General features: G+C 42.0%; 1 protein-coding gene across 2 annotated transcripts; it reads right to left on the reverse strand.

Annotated features, from left to right (window-relative positions):
- Positions 1 to 6133: 6133 nt before the first annotated feature.
- On the reverse strand, positions 6134 to 17687 carry SAYSD1 (SAYSVFN motif domain containing 1). 2 transcript variants are annotated; one of them, XM_025384309.1, is made up of 2 exons: positions 17369 to 17687; positions 6134 to 7876 (listed from the first exon to the last, which is right to left on the reverse strand). In XM_025384309.1, the coding sequence occupies exons 1-2, from the start codon at positions 17573 to 17575 to the stop codon at positions 7532 to 7534; spliced, it is 552 nt and encodes a 183-aa protein (XP_025240094.1). In that variant the 5' UTR covers positions 17576 to 17687; the 3' UTR covers positions 6134 to 7531. The 2 variants fall into 2 exon arrangements, with proteins under 2 accessions (XP_025240094.1, XP_025240095.1); XM_025384310.1 differs by lacking the exon at positions 17369 to 17687 and adding an exon at positions 11746 to 12074.
- Between the last annotated feature and the right edge of the window lie 7211 nt (positions 17688 to 24898).

Raw genomic sequence — 24898 nt, forward strand, 5'->3', positions numbered from 1 at the left:
TTCAAATGATTCCCATGCCTCAGCCTCTCAATAGCTGGGATTACAGGGACCTGCCACCACACCTAGCTAATTTTTGTATTTTTAGTAGAGACGGGTTTTCTCCATGTTGGCCAGGCTAGTCTCGAACTACTGGACTTAAGTGATCTGCCTGCCTTGGCCTCCCAAAGTGCTGAGATTACAGGTGTGAGCCATTGCACCCAGCCCAGATGAGTACTTTCTTAAGATTTCTATTTGTCTATCTATCTATTCACCTACCCCAAAGCCAGGATCATGCTTAGTGGGAAATACTGGCACATGCTTATTAAAGTCAAGAGCAAAACAAAGATATCATTGATTACTATTCTGATTTAACATTTTTCCAGGTGCTTTAGCCAATGTAATGAACAAAGAGAAAAAAATAAGAGGCATAAAAATTGGGAAAAGAGGCTGGGCACAGTGACTCACGCCTGTAATTCCAGCATTTTGGGAGGCCAAGAGGGGAGGATCACTTGAGGCCACAAGTTCAAGATTAGCCTGGCCAACAAGGCAAAGCCCCGTCTTTACTAAAAATACAAAAAATTAGCCAGGCATGGCGGCGCACACTTGTAGTCCCAGCTACTCGGGAGGCTGAGGTGAGAGAGCTGCTTGAACCCAGGAGGCAGAAGTTGCAGTGAGCCAAGATTGCTCCACCGTACTCCAGCCTGGGTGACAAGAGTAACACCCTGTCTAAAAAAAAAAAAACACAAAAAACAAAAACAGGGAAAATAGGAACTAAATTTTACATTATTTGAAAAGGAAATAATTACCTACATGGCAAATCCAGGCAGATCAACTGAAAAACCATTATAATTAGTAAGAGAATTTGGTAAAGGACTGGTACAAAATTAATATACCAAAATCAATAGTTCTCATGCACACACACACACAACGACGACAAGTTGGAGGAAATAATAGAAGAAAAGATCTACTGACCTTAATAGCAAAAGATAAAATAACCAGGAGTAAACAGGGAATAGGAAGATCAATATAAAGCAAACTTGAAAGTACAACTGAGGGGCAGTAAAAGAGGCTTAAACAAATGGTAGCATACTGTATTCTTGAAGAGTAAAACAGTAACTTACAGATGTGTCTTCTCCTTAAGTTATCTGTATAATGTGAGACCAATAAAAATATCAAGAGAAATTTTGGGGACCTGGTCAAGTTAATTCTAAAGAACACAGGGAGAAAATAAACATGTTAAGTATAAGTTTTAAAGAAGAAAGCAAAAATAAGAGTAATAAAGAGGTGTCTAGCCCATTCAGATATTAAAACACACCAAAGAGCTTCAATAATAAAAAGTGAAGTACTAGAATATGGAAAAGCTGTCAGATCAAAATAACAGATCAGAAAGCCCAAAATAGATACAAATACACAAGAAATGTGGTATATGATACAGATGGGTTTAAAATTAGCCTGAAAGAGTTGGGTTATTTAATAAATGAACCTGAGGGAACTAGTTAGATACCTGAACAAATAGATGCCTGAATAAATAAAATTGGATCCTTATCTGTAACCCCACTCCAAAATAAATACTAGGTAGATAAAGAACTTAAATATAGAAAATGAAAGCAGTGGGTAAACATGGAAATTTTTTTGCCATATGACAAAAACCCAGGTCATAAAATAAAATACATAAATTTGACAACAAAAAATTTCTACACAGAAACAAAAACAGCAACAAGTTTGAACAAATTGAGCAAAAATATTTGAAATGCATAATTCAAAGAGCCAATTTTCTTCATTTACGAAGAGTTCCTAAATGAAATTTTAAAATTCCCAATAATTCAACAGAAATCATGCAAAGGCTAAAACAGTTCACAGGTAAATACAAATGACTCATAAATTTATAGAAAGATGTTCACCCATAATAAGAAATTTAAATTAAAACTATGAGGTGCCATTTCACCTCTCAGATATTGGCAAAGTACAGAAGACAGTTGGAAAACACCCTGTGTTGGTAAGGATATGAGGAAATTGGCATTTTCATACATTGCTGGTAGGAATGTAAATGAGAATCACTTCTATGCAGGGCAACATCTATCAAACATTTTCAGTCAAATATCCTTTTGCCAGCAAATCTAATTCTAACAAATTATCCCAGAGAAGTATTCCCATATGTTGAAATGACATATGTACAAGGATATTCGTTGTACATTGTTTGCAACAAAAGATTAGAAACGACCTAAATATACATTAATGGAAACTTGTTGAGTTACAATCTATCCATACAACGGTATACTCTGTAGCTGTGAAAAAGGAGGAAGCAGCTCTATTTGTGCTGATGTAATTACTAAGAAATATTGTTTGCTCAAAAAGCAAGAGGCACCCAATATTCCTTTCTGGAATTGCCTCTCATCAATTCCTTTTATTCGTTCCTTAACATCCAAGTCCTCAGAATGCATCCAAGCTTGTTATTCTCCTTCATGATTATCACCTTTCTCCCAGGTGGTTTTCTCTGACCAAAATGCTTTTTGCCCCCACCTTCTCTTTTGGGGGAGTACCTAGTCCTCCCTTAAACTCAGCACTGCACCACTGCCTCCAGGAAGCCCTTCCTGACCCGTGATTTAAGATCCTCTTTTGAGGCTGGGGTCCTCGTTCAGATGACATACTCTCAGTGTGGCTTACCACACTGCACTGTAACTGTCTGGTTACTGGCTACCTCCCCCATTTGACTGTGAGGTCCTTGAGAAAAGGAACCTTGTCTCCCTTATATCTGTATGAGCCAAGTCCAGCACCAGGACTGGCAAAGTTTAGATGCTCTGTAAATGGATAGATGGATGGATGAATGAATGACATAGAGAATCTACTCCCCACCGTAGCATGGATGATCTTTTAGAAATGAAAATTGGGGGCCGGCTGCAGTGGCTTACACCTGTAAACCCAGCACTTTGAAAAGCCAGGGTGGACAGATTACCTGAAGTCAGGAGTTTGAGACCAGGCAGGCCAGCATACAGTGAAACCCCTTCTCTACTAAAAGTAGAAAATTTAGCTGGGTGTGGTGGCACATGCCTGTAGTCCCAGCTACTTGGGAAGTTGAGGCAGGAGAATTGCTTGAACCTGGGAGGCAGATCGTGTTACTGCACTCCACCCTGGGGACAGAGTGAGACTCTGTCTCTCAAAAAAAAAAAAAAAAGAGAGAGAGAAAAAAAAAGAAAATTGGATCATGTCACTCCCTTACATAAAAACTTCAAATGCACATAAATAAAATTCAAACTCCTAAAAAAGAAAAAAGCAAGCAAGCAAAAGAATAGCGTGTTTAGGATGGTGTCATTTGCAGGCTTGAGAAAGAACAAACATGGCAGGGTGGAGGGAGATGTTCTCCCTATACACCCTACGTACCTCTTGACTTCTAAAATATATTCATAGAAGTACAACAATATTTTATTCCTTCCTGTATTTCTAAAATGGTCTAAAATGAGCATGTACTTCTTGTTGTAATCATTTAAAGAAAACCTCAAAAATAAAGGACGTTTAATTTCTGCGTAGTCTTTGGAGTTAGTTCCTCATTGTTTCAAAGCTATGTTTCTTCTTCTCTCGCTTTGGTGTTCCAAATGAACAGTTTGAAAAATAGCAAACCTCATTGCTCCCTTTAAAAATGCACAACCATTTTCTTTGCTTGGATCTAATAATCACTAAATTTTCTTCCTATTTTAACATTTATGGTTTATGTCAGCGGCTCTTAATCTTTATTATACCAGAGATCACATCAGGGAGGCTGTTACAATGCAGATTCTCAGGATTCTACCCCCAGACATTCTGAGTCAGTGGGCGCCCTGGAATCTGCATTTTACCATTACTACAGGAGATTCCTATGTAGGTGGGTGGTCTATAGACCATACTTTTCAAAACGTTCATCCATGACTTGTTCAGGAAAGAGTATTTTTCACGTAGAAGTGAAAATCCTATATAGTATTTAGGATTGCAAGTGATCTCTCCCTTGAAAAAACACATGCACACACACACACACACACACCTTACACCTTTATAAGCATTCACATTGTGTCCTATACTTCATAATACAGTTTTGTGTGCACTCATCTTGTCTTCTCTCTCAGCTTTTTGAAAATGGGATGCAAGTCTTTATGTATCCTAGTGCTCCAAAGTTGTGAAATAAAAGTATGTGTGATAGAAACCAAAGCATATGGTTCAAAAGTTACTTTCTTTGGCTTCGGGAGTTGGTTTTCTCTGCCACCTATGTAAATTCTTAGTCATTCCCCTTCTCCTTCCCGCAAAGCTCAGCTATGTGCAAGCAACTGTAACACTGCCTGCTAAGTCTAGAGAGGAGCTGCTGTTTTATTTTAAAATACATATATAAATCACTTCTGGTAGCTTTCTATGCCTTTCCCAGGACCTCTGATGAGCCCTTTCCTCTGTAAATTTTAAACTGGAAAAAAAAAATCTGAAAAAGCAGCACAAGTGGTTGAGATAAACATCCCAGAGGGTTTTCTACATTACGTAAATTTTCAAGTGTGAGGTGAAGGGACCCGTGAGGTATAGTGGCAGCTCTACGCCACCGCCTGGTGGCAATATGCTCCATGACATCCCAACCCCACCCCTGCATCCCTGGGCTCTTAGGGACGCTCATCCTATGCAGGAGCTCCTGTGTGTGTGTTCCCAGCAGCGCCAAATCCAGGGCATCTACAACTATTTGCTGGTATGAGTAGCAGGAACTAAAAACACATAGCTCGAATTTTGATGTCTTCTGCCCAACTGAGGGTCACTGGTTCTTTCAATTGTGTAACTTTCTAAGATTTTGCAGCACAGAGCTTTTTGAATGACACACAGGTTAGTCAAAAGACAAATGTGGAAGACTGCCTATACTCAAAGCATAACTCTAATAGCACAAAATACACATGCCTGTCATCACTGGAAAAGCTCCAAAGCTTTTGAGAAAGGTCATTACACCCATCCACAGGGACATTCACCCTCACTCAAACCTGAAAAACTTAGGTCAGGGCTAGCATGAAAGTGACTGAGTCCCAGAAGTACAGCTCAATGACTTGGCCTAAAGAGCAGAGAGAAAAGAGAACTGAGTGAGGGTTTACCAGTCTGAAGGATGCTCACATAGGCCTCCAGGGACTCCACATCCACTAAGATTAGGAGACAAAATAACCCCAGATGGTGAGGATGGGAGTGGCAAAAGTTCTGTCAGTAAACATAAAGAACCTCCTAGGAAGTACCTGGAATCTTCTTTAGGGGTTCACTAGAAACAAATTATCTTTACTTGGGAATAAATGATGGCCCTGCCCAAGGTTGGGGGTGGGGAACACACTTGATGGCATTTTGGGGTCCCTTCCAACTTTAGATGTAGAGTTTCACTTAACAGTCTCTATCAGTAGGCAAGATGGGATAATGTGAATAAAAGCAAAAACCAAGTTACTTGTTAAGACTTGAACAGAAACGACTTCACTCGTGTATAAAGTTATCACAGGGATTGCATCTACCTCTGGGATTTCAAGTTCCCTGATGACAGAAGAATCCTTTAATGGAGGCTGCATGCTGGGTTAATGGTCAGGTTATGAGTGGAAATTCTGAGATCAATAGGCCTAAATTCGGGAAATCAAGGCTGCACCTAAAGCCTAATGGTCTGATGAAAGCACCAAATACTTATTGTTCTTTCTTCTTCTCCCTGTCAGGCCTTTAATTGATTCATACCCTATTTTTCCTAATGCCATCATTACATGCACCTTTGGGAAGAGGTGAGGAGAACTGACAAAATTGTTCCCAGAAAAGCCCATGCAAGATGGGCTTGAGGCAATCTAGATTCCACCTCAAAAACAGCTGCATTTCAAAAATCACTACTGAGGTCCACCCAACCACAGGTCAAGTCTCCTGTGTGCTTAAGTCTTTACCCCACTGGGATTACTAATTGGATCAAACCTCTCTAATTCAGAGTTACAGACATTTTGTTTTAGGGGAAAGTTTGAATTATACGTTTTTAAAATACAAATGAGTTCTTTCCTACAGCAATGCTTACTGCCCTGAGCACTGCAGTAAAACTTAGATTAGGGAATTACTCCCTTGTGTGGGACTTTTATGAAATGGAAAAGTCCAAGGAAAGTATCAAGAAAATTAAGAAAGCCTTAAGAAAATAAATCAGTCAACAAAATTGTATCTTAAATACAATCAAAACTTCATGTTTAATAGGGATTCATCTGTTTCCCATACTCTCTACATGTCCAGTTCAGACAGAAATCATGGAAGAAAAGACTTTTCTGTGAGCTAGAACGGACCATCTGCTTGACCGGATGGCTCTGAGGAATAGCCAGACTCCCAATGGGCAAAGGGCTGTGAGGAAGAGCAACACATATCAGAAGAATTTTCAACAAGGGCTGAAACACCATGAAGTTAGCTACAAAATGGAATTAATGAGAGAAGCCCCAACCCAATGGGAGTCTGCCTGATTTTAACTAACCCAAACTCTAACATTGTACTGGAAGAGGAAGGAACATTAAAATCCAGCCTGATTATCACTGTTTACAGAATTTCTCACCAGAGGCCCACAGATGAAAAGGCTGCTTACTCTAAAGCCCTTAGAACCCTATTGTGAACTGCACATGCGAGGGATCTAGGCTGCGTGCTCCTTATGAGACTCTAATGCGTGATGATCTGAGGTGGAAGTTTCATCCCGAAACCACCTCCACCACCACCCTGTCCATGGAAAAACTGTCTTCCACAGAACTGGTCCCTGGTGCCAAAAAGGTTGGGGACTTCTTATATTCTATATGCCTTAGAATATAAGAAACAACTCAAGCAGCCAACAGGTCTGGAGTTACATTTCCAGCCCTCCCCTTTGTACACACTCAATACTTCTTGCTGAACTGGCTATTAATAACCACTTGTGAAATCCCTCCCCACACCTGCACTTAGTCCTTTGTCTCTTCCTACCTTCCTTTACTGAGTGGTGACAAAATAATAGAGAGTGGAAGATGGTGATGGGCAATGAAGAGGGACCTATTTCTGAAGAGATGTTTTAAAGATATTTTATTTTTCAATACCAGTAATGACTGAAAATGAAAGAATTAAAGCAGGAAGCAAAACAAAAACAAACAAGAAACCCAAAACTTGCAACCTAAACTTTCTGGGAAAAAAAAAAATTGCTATAAATGTTAAAAGACTTAAAGAGAACATTTACAATGCAGCCCTGATGTACCTAATCATTACTTCAAATGGCTGGATGTTTTAAGCTGAGAATCTTCCCAGTGCCTTTCTAGTGCTCTAAAATCATCCCCAAACAGATGAGAAATGAGACAAACAGGTCTCCCTTCTTGAGTACATAATTTTTATAAATTGCATCGGACCCACAGTGAATGTACTTTAGAGAGTTTCACCAACACTAAAGAGAAATTCAAAGATCAAATGGCAGCAAAAGATCAGGGAAAGAATGTAGAAGAACCATGCAGTCACAGAGCTAACCTGCAAGCTGCCCTTAGTCCTATACACCTGAAATCAAATCCATAGCCAGTGGTGAGGAAGACATCAGAAGTTAGCTGCATGATGGCACAGCTGGGTCCTATCTCCCTGCCAGGGGTCTCAACTGTAACTCGCGCTCCAACTGCTCTGCAGTCAGGGTGCCCTGGATGGCTTCGCAGCCCGGATTGAACACAGAGTAGGCGCTCTTCTCTCCCTCCTTCTTCTCTTCAGGGCCTCGTGTCCCGACGTACAGCCAATAGAACAAGGACAGGACAAAATATGCCAGGCCAAATTCCAGTTCCACAAACAATCCCAGCAGGACCAACCAGAGAAGAACCTTCAAGAAGGTGATATTGGTCAGGAAAGACTGGTCCCAGCATGATGGTAGAGGAATGGCTATGTTCCATGGTGGCCGTGATGTGCTGCCCTGGGGCTGCGGCGCTTCCTAGGATACACAAACAAAAGAAAGAATAAAGGGTAATGGAGCTGAGATGATCAAAACTAATCTGAAAAGGCAGTTTCCATTGCTGTGAGAAGGCTGCTGGCTCATTGATTTCTATTCTCTCACCCTACTCTCTAAAACAATCACCTCCAAAGAACTATGTGCTCTGCTCCAACTGAATCAAAACTGATCAGCACTTAGTGAGATGAGACCTAATAAAAGCCCTACAGCATTCAGACAGATTCTTATTCATGGGAGTCATTTCTTCAGATTAGTCTGCTGCTAAGAAGAGCTAATTTGTGCCCCATACAGAAACTCCTGAATAACTGATAATGCAACAGTCATGACAAATGCTTCAAACACAGTCAGAGTCAACGAACCTTTGTTGATCTGATTAGATGACCTAAAATATTATGACTGGCATGATTCTAAAATAGAGACAGGAAACAAAAATCCTTTTCACGTTTAAAAAAAAAAAAAAAAAAAAAAATCAGCCAGGCGCACACTTGTAATCCCAGCACTTTGGAAGGCTGAGGCAGGCAGATTACTTGAGCTCAGGAGTTTGAGACCAGCCTGGCCAACATGGTGAAACCTCATCTCTACTAAAAATACAAAAATTAGCCAGCATGGTGGCACATGACTATAATCCCAGCTACTCAGGAGGCTGAGGCATGAGAATTGCTCAAACCTGGGAGATGGAAGATGCAGTGAGCTGAGATTGCACCACCACACCCTAGCTTGGGTGACAGAGCAAGACACTGTCTCAAAAACAACAAAAACCACTGTTACAGCCATTACTGGGCCCTCTTACCTTCCCATCCCGTGACTAACCTACACAGGTCGTTGTCACTCACCCAAGGCCCAGCCAATGTCTCCTAACTAGACTCCCTGCCTCCTATCTCTTCCCTCCCCAAGCCATCCTATGTACAACTGCTAAATGAATTTTCTTAAAGACCCATCATCCTCCTGCCCACAAATCTTCAAAAACTTTCACTGCCTACAGGATAAAATCCAAACTCCTTGGGCTGGAACCCAAGGCCTTCAATTTGTTCAACAGATTGAAATGCCAGTACACAGGCTCCTGTGCCAGATGCTAATGGCAGACACAGGTATTTAGACAGCTCTGTGTCCAGTCCACTGTTCTCAGAACTCTTTGAGCATGCCCTACAATAAGGAATACATTTGAGACTGTAACCCAGAATACATATATGCAACAACCTTTCACAAGTCAACACTTACCCTCCCGGAGACATTCTCTTGTATTTCCTATTCTATTTTAAAAACATTTTTAATAGGGGACAAGATCTTCTATATTAATTTCACCACCCACTAGTGGGTCACAGTGGTCTAGGAAACTCCATTACAACAGGATCCACAATCTTTTGTTCCATAAATAACCCTTCTACTCCAGCTTAACTGGTCTTATTACCCAAAGATATTCTCAGTCCTCATCTCAGGCCTAGAATTCCATCCACTTCCTCTTTCTTCCTCAACTATTTGCCTTCCATCCAGGCAAGCACAGTTCATGAACTGTCAGCCCTGACCTCCCTGGCCATCAGGGAGGGTGCCCCCTCTGCCTCCCCAAGCACCAGCTAGCTCTCCTGCTCATTGAGCATCAAACTATTCAGTACTACAGTGTCTCTCTTTTAATATAGGTCATGTGATGTGTGATGCCAGATTGTTTAAGTACCAGGAGGCAACGTGTCTCCAGATCCAAACACAGCATCCCACACTTAGGTTCTCAATACATAGCAGAACTTTTAATTCATCTCTTCAGTTACATCCCCTATTCTTCTTCACATGAATATTTAAAAGGGGATCACAAATACTGGTTATCTGATTTATGATGCTTCAGAAGTTCTATTTTGTCAGAACCTTCTTTTTATAGCATCAACACTGTAATTAGTATCTCTTCGGTTAGATTAGAAAGTCTGATTGGAGAGGCCCTTATATTATCAGCCACATCCCTGACCCCTGATACTCTAAGAAACGTCTGTTTCAGATTTGACATGCATGCACAGTACTTCTGGCCCAAGAAGAATGCATCTGGGCAGTGTACTGGGCAAGGGGGACAGTAGCATGAGACGACAGGGCTAAGGAGGGAGGGCAGGAGGGTGGGAGCCAGATCAAGTACAGCCAGGCAGGCTGCAGTGAAGATTCTGGAAATGGGAAACAGCTGAAGGTCTAAGCAGGGAACTTATAATCCACCTTTCATTTAAGACTGCTCCAGCTGTCATCTGGAGCAAGGGTTCCCAATCCCGGGACCCGTATGGATTTGTGGCCTGTTAGGAACCAGGCCATACAGCAGGTGGTGAGTGGCCAGTGAGCATGCATTACTGCCTGAGCTCCACTTCCTGTCAGATCAGCGGTGGCATTAGATTCTCATAAGACCATGAACCCTATTGTGAACTGCGCATGCGCAGGATCTAGGGCGCCCGCTCCTTATGAGAATTTAACTCATGCCTGATGATCTGAGGTGGAACAGCTTCATCCTGAAGCCATTTCTCCCCGCCCCTGGGTAGAAAAATTGTCTTCCACGAAATCCCTGGTGCTAAAAAGGTTGGGGAGGAGGCCTAGCAAGAGAGAGCCAGACATTGACCAGGGGGGTGACAGCAGTCAGATGGAAATAATGGATTGATAGACAAAATACATTTTGAATATACATGTTGAAATTCACAATAAACTAAATTTATCGTTTAGGGAGTATAAAAAGAAGAATGCTCCTATGCCACCATTTACTGAGAGCCTTCAAATGTATGAACTCTTGTAATCCAGGAGGCAGGCATTATTATTCCCAATTTACCGATAAGAAAACACTAAGAGATTAAGTAATTTCCCTAAAGCCATACAACTAGTGATAGGCAGAGATGAGGTCAGTCTGGGATCCTAGGATGGTCTCCTCCAAAACCCATTTTATTTAATTAAGGGCCTTTATAGGGGCTGGCAAGAGAAAGGTTAGGGAGCAGGAAGGAGATGGGTGTGGGGGGCGGGGGGTAAACAAACTGACGAAGGGAACAAACAAGAGGAGAGATACGGACATTCCTCTGCCTCATTTGGAATTTGTCTGAGTACCACTTCCCTTCTGCTGTAAAACCTGGGTGAAGAAGTGTTTATGACTGTTGCATCACACACAGGCATGGTCCAAGGAAGGCACTGCCATACCTCAAATATCAGGCTGCTTCCTACCTCAGGGCCTCTGCACTTGTGGTTCCCTCTGAGAGGAATGCTACCTTCCCCTCACATATCACCTGGTTGGCCCCCTCCTACTACAAACAGCAAAACTGTCACCATATGTGCCCTTGGCTTAGTCCCCATTTTTGCCAGGGTGGTTTCTTCTTGTTAAATGTCTCCTCCTTAGTGAGTTCTCCCTGCTCAGCTGATTTAAAATAGTACTCTGCTACCCTCACCCCTAATTCACTATCACAATCTACTGGTTCTATCTTTTTTCTTTCATAGCATTTATCTGGTTTTGTTTATTGTCCTCCTTTCCCTGTTGCCCAAGCTCAAATGCAAGTTGTACAAGAGTAGCACTTGTGTCTTAATCACACTGTCTCCCAGGGTTTAGGACAAAGGCTGGAACACGGTGGGCACATGACAAGATTTTTGTTGAATGAATGAATGATAGTGAGGGAAAGGGAGAAATTCAAGATAACTACTAGATTTTGGGGGGGGTGAGGCAAAGCTGTGCTTAGCCAGGCGACTCCAAAGGAGAGCCTTTGAGCAGAAAGCCAGCCTGAGCCAAGGCCTGGAGGTCAGGAGTGGTGGATGGGTATGGGGAATGGGTTCTGGGGCAGGGTGGTATGCAGGGGGCTTGCCTGGGATATGGCTGGAGAGGGAAGCAGGAGGCTTCTATAGGAATTTTTAAAAGTTACCAGCATTTTTGTCCTAATGTGGAAGAAGCTCGTCACAGAATTATTTCGGGAAACTGCTTTTCTCCAAGCAAAATCTGGTAGTGGGAAGGAGGATGTGGATACTTCCTCAACAATGACTACTGAAAAGATGCAGCAGCATTCTCAGAGGGAGGCCCGGGTGGGGGCAGAGGCATCATTGTGGTCAGAGCTCGGCCCAGATGGAGGCCACAGCGGCTTCCATCCATGGCATAGCACGAGGCAGCTGCAGCCTTGGCGGTTCACTTGTGTTGCCCCAAATGACGTGGTTTAGTTATTTTGATGGCCAAAGAGTATTCCTTTGTGCATATACATTACAGTTTCTCGATCCCTTCATCTGTGGATGGACAGGAGATAAAATTTTTGGAATCTCCACGCCTGAGATTAAAAGGTGTGGGACTTTCTTTACCAGGCTCATTTCTTTGGACCTAATGTCCTCTAGGTTTCTCCACATGGCTGTGGATGACAGGATTTCCCAAAGGTTTATGGCTGAAGCATATTCCACAGTGTATCTGTATGGTGGTTTCTTTATCCCTTCAGCTGTGGGTGGACAGGACAGGTCATTTACCATGATGACCTCTAGGTTCAACAGTGTGGCTGCAAATGATGTAATTTCATTATATTTTTCTGGATGAAGAGTATTCCATTTGTGTATACATACTACAGTTTCTTTATCCCTTCATCTGTGGATGAACAGGTTTCTCCACATGACTGCAAATGGATTTCATCCATTTCTGTGGTGAAAGGGTATTCCATTCTGGATATATATTTCAGTTTTGTCATCCCTTCATCAAGGGAATAACAGGTTCAATTGTGTGGCTCCAGGTGATATGATTTCAGTATATGTGCATGGCTGAAGGGTATTCCATTGTGAATGAATACTACAGTTTCTGTATCCCTTCATCTGTGGATGAACAGGTCTTTCTCCACGTTGCTGGAAGTGGGGTGATGTCCTAAAGTTTGATGGCTGAAGAGTATTCCACTGTGCATATATCCTAGAGTTTCTGTATTCCTTCATCTGTGAATGAACAGGACTGTTTTACATTTGGCTTATGCCAACGGCCATTCAGAAGTGGTAGTCACTCTCCAGGTGAACTGAAAATGCCAGACTGACATTGGTGGCAAATGAAACAGGATGTCTTTGATGAAGGCTGTACATTGCCAGGAAGAGATTTGTGTCATCACTCTGCTAGAACGTGGCACCAATCCAGATCTTATGGATGTCTACAGCAACAACGCACTACACTATGCTATCTATAATGAGAACACACTACTGGCAGAAAAACTGCCTTCACACCATGTGAATACTGAAGTGCTGAACAAGCATGGAAACACACCACTTTATAGTTTGCAAAACACAGCAAAAGGTGGAATTTTAGTGAAGAAACAAGCAAATGTACATGCTGTTGATAGGTTGAAAAGAACAGCCCTCATGGCTGTTGTACATTATGGCTTGTCAGGTATAGTTAGCATTCTTCTTCAACAAAATATCTGCATACTCAAGAGTATGTATTAACAGACTGCAGAAGATCATGCTATTTCTGATGGTCTGACAAACACAACAAATTTTGCAACATTAAAAAAAAAGATACTTGAAAACGGTCTTCAAAATGACAACCCAGAAGAAGCATCCAAGAAGAATGCAAGTTTGAAAAAAGGAGGAGCAAGTGCAAAAGAGTCTGGGAGTTCTGAAGCATCTGCATTCAGTATTTTCAAAAAACTGTGTGTTGATTCATGCCCTAAACCAGATGATGAAGACTTGACTTTTACTACCAAGCAGAGTATCCCTGAGAGTGTTTCAAGGTCTTTACTTGGACCTTCACATAAAAAAGGAAAAAATACATAGTAAATGGAAAGGGAGAAGGGCCTCCTGAAAAACATCTTTCCCTAAAGCCTACCATGGAAATGAAAGATTCTGTTGTGAAGAAAGCAATAGAAAGGAAGAATGAACAAACATCCAAAGCAGAACAAGAAGTACAAGTGACCTCAGAGGAAGAACAAGAAAAGCTTGAAAGTGAAAATAAATAGCCACAGGTTGAAGAAGCTAGAAAGAAGTACAAAAGTAAAAACAAAAAACAAAAAACAAAAAAAAACAAAAACAGTATCAAAAAAACCTGTAGGATAGTACATCTGCTGATGACGATGATAAATTAATTCAACAAAGGAAGAGTGGAAAACCTTACCATCAGCGATTTCCTAGGAAGAAGAATGAAGAGTATGCTAGGCCTGCAAAGAAAATGTCAAATGAAGAGAAAAAGGTCAAAAAGCAAACTCATTTAGAGATGAACCTGATGACTTAACTCGGCTATCTGAAACAGCTTCAGAGGATCATGAGGAATCTTACCCTCATTATAAGAAGTTTATGATGCTCATTAAGCAATATGGAATGGATTGTAATGATTCTCATATCCTAATGGAAATCCAGAATGCATTTATTTCATGTGAAAAGTCACTGGACCTTAAAAAAAAATTATCTGTGAACAACTTACACTAGACAATAAAAATATGAAAACTGAGTTTAGTGTACTGAAGAAGGAGCTATCTAAAACACAAGAAATGAAGTCACAGTTCAATATTAAAAAGTGGAATGGAAACAAGAACTCTACAGTTTGAATGCACCTTAAAAGAAGAAGATGAGAAGAAATGCTAATATGTTGTATGAAAACATTAGGGAAGAGTTAGAAAGGAAAGTGGAGCAACATAGAAAAGAAGTTGAAGTAAAAGAACAGCTTGAACTGACCATCGGATCACTAGAAATGGAATTGAAGGCTTGAAGAAATACTTTAAGTCAAGATTCTTGCAGTCATAGAAAAAAGAAAGACCTGATGCATGAAAATTGCTTGTTGAAGAGAGATATTGCCTTTATTGTGTATGTAAGTATACACAATAAAAAATAAGAACCTCAAAAAGGAAAAGAAATATTTAAGGACATTGAAATTATTAAAGAAATGAATGATGACCTTCAAGAGACTATAAAACTCAATGGAAAAATGTTAACAAAAACAGTATCCCAGTATAGTCAACAGCTTAATGACCTCAAAACTGAGAACAAAATGCTCAAGTCTCAACTGGAGAAGGAGAAACAAAACAAGGAAAGACTAGAAGCTGAAGTTGAGTCATTCCATGCTAGACTGGCTGCTGCTGTAAGTGAGCGTGATCAAAGTGTGAAAACAAAAAGAGACCTAGAACTTTAGAGAGAGCACAAGACGTTTCTTTACAAGAAAGAAAATGAGTTCTGATATTTCTGAACTAAAAGATAATAATGAGTTTTTAACTGAGCAACTTTCCGAAGCTCAAATTAAATTCAATACCCTAAAAAGTAAACTCCACGACACAAGAAATTCAGAGAAAAGGTTTTGGTTTTATAAAGTGTACAGAAAGACCTAAGCCAAGTAAATCCTTTGGAAAGTGGGACTACGTAGAGGAGAGAATATCTCAACTACAACGTGAAAATCTGCTGCCTCAACAACTAGATGGTGCTCATAAAAAAGGGGTACCTTACAAAAGGTTAATATCCAAGGATGCTGCCTTGAGAGTGAAAAGGAAGGTCTTCTGCTAGAAGGGAAAAATGAGGAGTTAATCAATGAATGTAATCATTTAAAAGACTGTTTCAGTATGAAAAAGAGAAAGCTGAAGGAGAAGTAAGTATCAAAAAAGATAAACATTCTTAAACTCCCAGAAGGAAAATTTAAAATATTTGGCTATGGCTACATGTTGAACCTAGTTGAATATAAAAATTAATAGATGAAAAATGTGTTTACCATACTGTATAATTCCATTTACATGAAACATCCGGAAAAGACAAATGTATAGAGATAGAAAGTAGATTGACGTTTGTGCAGGGCTGGGGTTGGAAACGGGTAGTAACTGCTAACGTGCATGAGGGGTCTCCTTGGAGTGATGGAGGCGTTCTAAAGTTGGATTGTAGTGATGGTTGCATGACTCAGTAAATTTACTAAAAATCTTTGAATTGTATGTTAAAAGAGATAAATTCTGTAGTATGTAAATCTTATTTCAATAAAGCTGTTTCAATTAAAACACAAAAATTAAAAATAATTTTTTAAAAATAGAATGCTAAAGAAATCTCTGACAGGCCACAGTGTGCCATCAAAATTATCTGACATGAATTGTAAATTAGAAATTTTCTTTTCTAAACTAGAGGCAGAATCTGAAGAAAAAAAATTAAATGAGAATTTTCACACCAGAGCAAACCCAGAAATGGTAACAGTCAATGAAAACGAGCTTAAGGCAGAGTCCCTTATGAAAAACAGAGCAATTAACAAGAAACTGGAGGTCCAGCATTTCCTCTCATCCTTTGGCCATCAGTTTTTGGGTTCTCAATAATGGAAGTTTTTCTCTGAGTTCAGTTTCTCTGGGTCCAACTCAATGATCTCATTCCTTTGGAAATGAGACATACAGTCAAAAGCTCATTGCGTGGGTTAGACATTGTTTTTAACTGCAGAGAGAAAAAGAATAAGGGAAATGGTTTCTAAAATCTTAAGCAAGTGTTGTACTTAGAAAGTTCTAGTCAACAACAAAATTATCCAAAGACAATTAACACAAACTGCACACAAGGATTGTTTGAACTCTGCTGCGCTCTTTTCACCTTTCTGCAAGTCACCTGGAATCCTGTATATCACTGAGAATATCAAATCAAAATTAATAGGTTCACTAATTTTTAAAAATTCCCTCAAATCAAATGTGCAATAATAGATGAACTTAACGGAAACAATTTTAAGGCGAGCAAGGTACACTTTTCTTCCACTACATTTTCATTTTAAAGGGAATTTTTTAGTTCTTATTACACTTAGGAGGAACAAAGCCCTTGGCACAAATTATTACAAAGCACTTATCCCTTGATACGTTTTGTCCTGTATTTCCACATAGACATTTCAATCTCACCGCAAGCCACCTTAGCATTTTACTGATGAGTTAAAACTAAATGAAAACACAAAAGGATGCAAATTAAATTCATCTGCAAAATAAGAGATTATCAAAAGAATTAAATGTGAAAAGGTTTTCATACTAAATCACTTTGTTTTTGTCTTGAACATTGACTGTGGAACTTGAATAAGCTTCTGCCACTACTGCAGTTTCAGTTACCACACTTTGGTAAATTCTGTATTCAAACGCATTTCTAAGTCACAGGCTATGTGGGCTACTAGCTGCATGTGCCCCAGGTGCAAATCAAATGAAGTTTTAATTACTGCTACTTTTGATCAGTATCCAATTAGACCTTTTACCCTCCATTAGCAGAGGGCTGTGGCTCAACTTGGTTGTGGAGAGGTTTCCCGAAGCCACAGGGCGTCACGATAACTCAATTCGGGGTGAATAAATTCAGGGCAGAGGTGCTTTCTTCCAGAACCCTCGACTCTCGCCTCCTGCCTCGAATCAGGAGCTGCATGGGTCGCGGGCTGGAAAGAAAATATCAAAACCGGTAACAGTGCTGACACGTGGGGCGGGAGATGAGCGGTCCAGCCCTCGAGCAGCAGGGAAGCGCCAGCAGCCCCGCCTCCGGCAGCCAGGGCCACACCCCCGGCAGCTAGGGCCGCCCCCTCGACTGTGGCTCCGAGGCCACGTCTTAGGGCCGAGGTTTCCGTCTTCTCACCTGAACTAGGCCGGGCTGGGCTCGGGCACTCGCGGGCCTAGGTTTCCATACCAGGAACCGCTTTAGCCACCCCGAGGCTGCCTTTAGAGTCGCTGCTGCTTCCGCCTTCTCTCCTGGGGTTTGTGCGCCCTGACTGGCAGCGCTGGGTTGGGCTGCCAGACCCGCCCGTTTCCGCGCGGCCCGAAACTCAGCTAACCGTTGTTCCATGGCGCGCGCCTCGCGTCCGTTGGCCGGTAAGGGAGCGCGCGCCCGCAGGCCGCACAGCCGTTGCCTCCTCTCGTCCCGCGCCGGGCCGCCGTGCGCCTGCGTGACAGGAGCCCCTGCTGCGCGTGCGCAGGGGTGTGACCCGCGTCCACTTCGTTTGTGAAGTCTAGCGGGTGGCGTGTGTCCTCAGCCGTCCTCTCTTCACAGGCATGTGGACAAAGTGTCACCTCCTCAAGCCAAGTCTAAAGCACAGGGGTGCCCCATTGCCCCTCTCCCAAGGGCCGCTCTGCCTTGCTCCACCTCACTTAAGGGCTTGAGCACCCACTGATCCGGCGTCCTGTATTCGGGATCTCTGTTGTTGGGCACCAATAAAGAACGCCACAGTGAGAAGATGGTTCCAGGGCATGGGAGACGCCCGTGATCCCTAGGACGTTCCAGCGCTACATCCTACCCTTTTTCTCTTATCAAGGATATGCCAATCTTAGTACCTGGGGGTGACTTTCTCACTGCTCACAAAGCAGGCTGTGCAGCTCCATCATTGCTCTTGCCACGTTGGGAAATTGTCTCGTTTTGTGTCTAGATACGTCAGAACCTTAAAAAACCAACAACAAAAACTTTCATTGGGATGCAACATAAAATACACATATCTTGAGAGTATGGCTCAGTTGATTTGCTCTTATGTATGCACCTGTGTAACTACTACCCAGATGGAGATAAAGAACATTTCTGTACTCTGGGAGTTTCCTTGTGCCCTGTCCCAATCAGTACCCTTCCAAAAGGACACAGTTCAGGTTAGGGGCTGTTTTATACGTTCTTAAAGCTGTAAGTATCTAACTAAGTGTCACTCACATAATTAAGACTCAAATATTTGTTGGATCTGGCTGAGGTTGAATCGAGAAATTAGACAAATTAGAACGGAGTCATCCATTCCTTTAACAAACGTTTACCTAGGGCCTGCTCTGTTTCAAGTCACAGGCACTGGGGATGCTGGGATGAAAGGAAAAAACAAACCAGAAAACCTGTTTTCTTAGAGCTTACACTCCAAATGGAAAGACAGACAATAAACAAATGTGTAACTACATCTTTCATGTCATACCAGGTACTGATAAGTGCTGTGAAGAAAAGTGAAGCAAAGTAGGCAATGGTGGAGGTATTAGAGAAGACCTCCCTGAAGGTTTGTCATTTGAGCATAGACTTAAATGAGTGAGTGAGGCATGTAGATATCTGAACAGGAGTGTTTCAGTCAAAGGAAACAAGTGCAAATGTCCAGAGGCCTCAAATAGCGTGCTTGACCCGTTCACAGAACATCAGGGAGGCTGTTATGACTGGATTGGAAGGAGGGAGAGGGAGGCAGGAAGGGAGGGAGGGAGGGAGGGCACGAGGGAGAGAGGGGAGGAGGGAGGGAAAGAATGACAAAAAATAAAGATGCTAGGGACAAGATCATGCATGTAAGGCCCTGTAGGCCATGGTGAAGACTAAGTGTGGTGGGAAGCAGTTAGTGGATTTTGAGCAGGAGATGATATGATATGACATATTTTTAAAGGATTACACTGGCTGATGGAGGTATAATCCTTTGATCCTTCCAGGATGCAAGAATAGAAGAAAGGAAACCAGCTAGGAATAAATATAGTAGAATGAGAGATTGTAGTAGTTTGAGCTGGAGTGGTAGTGATGGAGGTCACGAGAACTGGTCAGATTCTGAATGTATTTTGAAGATCTGAGCCAACATGGCGTGAGACAGATTGGATGCGGAATGTGAGAAAAAAAGGTATCAAGGATGACAGGGCCAGCCATGGTGGCACACGCCTATAATCCCAGCACTTTGGGAGGCCGAGACAGGGGGATCGCTTGAACCTGGGAGTTCAAGAACAGCCTGGGCAACATAGCAAGACCATGTCACTATAAAAAAAAAAAAAAGGATGACAGTTTTCTTCCATTGCTACCCCACTCGTCCCACCCCCGCATACACACACACATGCCCTGAGCAACCAGGCAAGTGATGCTGGAGCCCTCTACTGAAATGAGGGCATACTGGGAAGAGAGGATTACAGAATAAACATTGAAAGTTTTGTTTTGGACATAGAAAGAACTCGAGATGCCTGTTGGATATCCAAAAAATAGGCAGTTAGATAGTGAAAATGAATTGAGGGGAAAGTCAGGACTGGAAGCACCCACTGGGATTCATCAGCATGTGTATATTTAAAGCTGTGAGACTGGATAAGCTCAGTGAGTGTGGATACCAAGCGATTTGAGGACTGAGACCTGAGTGGATTAGGGATGGTTTGTAAGAGAAAAGAATGGGATTACACCACAATGGTCCTCTCTTTGAGAACCCACAGAGAAAATTTCTTGCCCATTTTGGTGTCAGCAGTATGTCTGCTTCTCTTGAGAGATGGGATTCTTTCACTGATTTTGTCTCCCACTTGATAATGACTCTAAGACCTTAGACCCACATCTTGCAGGCATATAGAATTAAGGCATATGATTTGTGGGCAGTTGCAGTCAGGGTCCCTGACAGGAAACATGGCAACTTCCAAAGGGTGAAGTAAGAAGGGCTTAGTGAAGGAGTACGTTACAAAGGTATGGCAGCATGAAGGAAGCCAGCAAGGGATGGTTCACGTGAAGTGCTACCTGTCTCTAGGCCTGAAGCAGCAGGAGGACAGAGCAGTTATCAGAACCCAGTGAGCCCTGAAGCTATAGGAGAAGCCAGGAGAGACAGGAGCCCTTCAGGGAACATAGAACAAGTAGAGAAGGGTGGAAAGAGGATCAGAAGAGGGAAACAAAGAACATCCAGGCCAGTGCTAACGTGGTTCCTGCTCTGTCCTGCTTTGGAAACCTTATTTTCTTTTTGCTTTGTTTTATTTATTATGAATTTACTTTTTCTTGGTGCTTTGTAAGCCTCTTTAAATCCTTTTTGGAAGAGGTTTAAAGAATAGAAAAAAGAAAAGATGAAAGAGACAATCATGAAGAACAACTCCTGCCAAGCCAACTTCATTTCCTCTTTGATAGGATTATGAGACTAGTAAATAAAAAGGGTCCCCAAAATGTGCTTAATGTGTGAATTTCATTAATTTTTATTATGAAATGTTTTGTGAATACCGCATTTTACATACATATAATGTATATGTGTCATACATATACATTATAAATAAAATACCCACATGCCTTGTGGCCCTTGTCCCCGCCCAAATTTCATGTCAAATTGTAATCCCCAGTGTGGAGGTGGGGCCTGGTGGGATTGGATCATGGGTGTTGTTTCTAATGGTTTAGCACCACCCCCTAGTGCTGTCTTGTGATAGAGTTCTCACTAGATCTGGTTGTTTAAAAATGTGTGACATTGCTGGGTGCAGTGGTTCACACCTGTAATCCCAGCACTTTGGGAGGCCAAGGCAGGTGGATCAATTGAGACAAAGAGGTCGAGAGCAGCCTGGCCAACATGGTGAAACTTTGTCTCCACTAAAAATACAAAAATTAGCTGGGCATGGTGGCATATGCTTGTAATCCTAGCTACTCAGGAGGCTGAGGCATGAGAATCGCGTGAACCCAGGAGGCGGAGGTTGCAGTGAGGCGAGATTGTGCTGCTGCACTCCAGCCCGGGCAACAGAGCGAGACCCTGTCTCAGAAAAAAAAAAATGTGTGGCACTTCCTCGCCCCTTCTCTCTTCTTCCTGCTCCAGCCATGTGAGACCTACCTGCTTTCCCTTCACCATCTGCCATGATCGTAAGTTTCCTGAGGCCTCCCCAGCTATGCTTCCTATACAACCTGTGGAACTGTGAACCAATTAAACCTCTTTATAAATTACCCAGTCTCAGGTGTTTCTTCATAGCAATGCAAGAATGCACTGATACAGGCCCTGTTATATAATTGAGTCATTGGCCCAATTCTATGTTCCTCTCTGTATCCACGCCATAAAAGGCAGAGTATACTTCCCCATTCCTTGACTGTAAACTCAGCCATGCAAATTGCTTTGGCCAAATGGGATGATGGCAGAAACTATGCAACAGGAACTTGAAGTGTGTTTGTCCTGTTGAGTAAATTATCATAATATTCCACATTTCCATGAGATAAACTTGCAACAGCTAGCCAACTAATCCAAGAATAATGAAAGACATTTAGGCTGTGGTCACTTGGCTGACCCAGAGACTTGCAGTTTAAAGCTGAGCTGCCCAACTGAGCCCAGCCTAAAATAGCTAACCCCCAGCTTACCCTAAAATGTATGAAAACAAATGCTTATTTACATAACTGAAATTTTGCAGTTGCACGTTACACAGCAAATAGTAACCAATACATACATACCCAATATCCAAGAAGAACATTTTAAGTTCCCCGTGTCCCTGTATGCTCATTCTTGATTCCCCACTCCTTTAATCTATTAATGTGGTGAGGTATAGTGATCGATTTTCTGTTGTTAAATCATCCTCCATTCATGGAATAAATAAAACTCAAGTCACTTTATAAAACATAAAACTCAAAGCTAGATTCAGTTTGAGAATTTTCTAGAAATTTGACATCTTTTGTTCATTAATGAGATTTTCCTATATTTTCTTTTCATGTGCTGTCCTCAAAAGGTTTGGGTTTTTAGATAGATTGTGCTAGCCTTATGAAATAAGGTGAAGTGTGCCTCCATCTTCCACCCCCCTCCCAATTTTCTAGAACAGTTTGAATAAAATAGGAATTAACTCTTTCTTTAATGTTTTGGTCGGACTTAGTAGTAAAAACATCTGGACCTGGTGTTTCCTTATATCAGGTAAATAAATGTAATCTACAATTAAGTGGATTCATAGCTGGTCAATTCACCCTTACCCAAAAAGGGTCAAGAAATGGATCAACATTGCTGTGTCCTGTTTGATATTTTTGGGAGTGTCTTGGGTGAAAATATGAGAGACAATTTATCATTTATTCAGGTGACAAAAATTTGGTAGAGAAGATCTGCAGTTATGCCTTTAGGGTAAAAAATAAACCAAAATGAATTTGATTCAATTTATTATGATTAAAGCATTGTGGAGATGCTCAGAGGGAACTCTGCTTCCTTCTAGATTTCCCTTTATGTTTTTATATCTTTGTTTTTGTTTCTTAATCATTGGCTTGAGAGCAATTTGTTTCAATAGGACTTGGAACATTTCCCTGACCACAGACTGGGTAGGAGGAGGGATATATGGTGAATGTTTTAGCTGCTACTATGAATCTCATTTTCAGAGTGAGAGAGGATATAGTTTTGTTTTGTTTTGTTTTGTTTTTTGTTTTTGAGACAGAGTCTCACTCTGTCACCCAGGCTGGAGTACAGTGGCATGATCTCAGCTCACTGCAACATCCGCCTCCCAGGTTCAAGCAATTCTCGTGTCTCAGCCTCCGAAGTAGCTGGGACTACAGGCATGAGCCACCACACCTGGCTAATTTTTTGTATTTTTTGTAGAGATGGGGTTTCACCATGTTGGCCAGGCTGGTCTTGAATTTCTCACCTCAGGTGATCTGCCCGCCTCAGCCTCCCAAAGTGCTGGGATTGCAGGTATGAGCCACTGTGCCCAGTCCGAAGATATTTTCTTGATACTCCCGTGCATTCATGCTGTCTTTGGTCCTATCCTTGCAGGTACCACATACCAAGTTCTGTGCACTGTGCTTTATATGACAAACCATATAAAGCAGAGGGGAGTAGCCTGGATGATGATGTGCCTAGAACAGGATTTCTCAGCCTTGGCACTTTTGATGTTTTGGGCCAGAAAATTGTTGTGGGGGTTGTCCTGTGTATTGTAGGATTCTTAGCAGCATCCCTGGCCACCACCCACTAGTTGCCGGTAGCACTCTCCCTTAGATGTAACAACCAAAAACGTCTCTAGATAGTGCCAAATGCCTCCTAAGAGGCAAGTTTGCCCCCTTTTGAGAACCACTGGTCTAAAAACCACATTGTAGTAAGAATGGTAAAGGCAGTGAGTGATTTGGGCCAGAGAAGGAGATTCACAGTGAAAACACCAGTTTGTTTTAGAAACTCTATTAAAAGTGCTGTTGTGTCCCTCTGGGCGACTGCCTTCCAGTCATCCAACAGGCTAGACAGGAAATTCGCCAGGCTGCTAATCTTCTCTTACCTACTCCAGATTCCCAGCCATATGAAGACACCCTAGTTGGACGATCAGTTCTTGTTAAGAATCTAACCCCTCAAACTCTACAGCCTCGATGGACCAGACCCTGCTTAGTCATCTATAGTACCCCAGTTGCCATCCGCCTGCAGGACCTTCCCCATTGGGTTCACCATTCCAGAATAAAACTGTGTGTGTCAGACAGCCAGCCTGACTTCTCCTCTTCCTCCTGGAAGTCCCAGGTACTCTCCCCTACTTCCCTTAAACTCACTCGAATTTCTGAAGAACAGTAATAACCCTCATGAGCCTAATACATCCCTTCATTCTGTTAAGTCTATTCATCCTTACCCTACTTTTTGCAACAGGGCTTTACACAGTCACCCCCACTACTTGGACTGTGCCCACAAAACTTGTCATCCTTACTATCTTCTGTCTAGTCATACTCCTATTCACCATTCTCAGCTACTCATAAATGCCCTGCCCTTGTTTACACTGCCAGTTTACACTGTTTCTCCAAGCCATCACAGCTGATATCTCCTGGTGCTATCCCCAAACCACCACTCTTAACTCCCTCTTACAGTGGATAGATGATCTTTGCAGCAGGGCGCCCTCCAATACTTTCACCCTGATAAAGTCCTATTCCTTAGTTTTATACTCACTCTTATTCTCGTTCCCGTTCTTATGCCACCCTCTACCTCTCCCCAGCTATCTCCACCACACAATGTCACTCACTCTCTCCTAGCCGTTTCTAGCCCTTCTTTAACAAACAGTTGCTGGCTTTGCATTTCTCTTTCCTCCAAAATTGCCGAGGCCTTGACTTACTCACTGCTGAAAAAGAAGGACTCTGTATATCTTTTAATGAAGAGTGTTATTTTTACCTGAATCAATCTGGCCTGGTATATGACAGCATTAAAAAACTCAAGGATAGAGCCCAAAAACTCTGCAACCAAGCAAATAATTATGCTGAACTCCCTTGGGCACTCTCTAATTAGATGTCCTGGGTCCTCCCAATTCCTAGTTCTTTAATACCTGTTTTTCTCCTTCTCTTATTCAGACCATGTGTCTTCCATTTAGTTTCTCAATTCATATAAAACCGCATCCAGGCCATCATCAATAATTCTATATAACAAATGCTTCTTCTAACAACCCCACAATATCACCCTTTACCCCAAAATTTTTCTTCAGTTTAATCTCTCCCACTCTAGGTTGCCACACCGCACCTAATCCCGCTCAAAGCAGCCCTGAGAAACATCAC

This window comes from Theropithecus gelada, chromosome 4 (genome assembly GCF_003255815.1).
Source record: "Theropithecus gelada isolate Dixy chromosome 4, Tgel_1.0, whole genome shotgun sequence".
NCBI classification, from domain to species: domain Eukaryota; kingdom Metazoa; phylum Chordata; class Mammalia; order Primates; family Cercopithecidae; genus Theropithecus; species Theropithecus gelada.

Coding starts and splice junctions, on each gene's coding strand:
- SAYSD1 (XM_025384309.1), bottom strand. CDS start 17,575: ATGGAACAACGGTTAGCTGAGTTTCGGGCCGCGCGGAAACGGGCGGGT. Junction 7,877..17,368: donor CCCAGCCCGGCCTAGTTCAG/GTGAGAAGACGG, acceptor TGTGTATCCTAG/GAAGCGCCGCAGCCCCAGGG.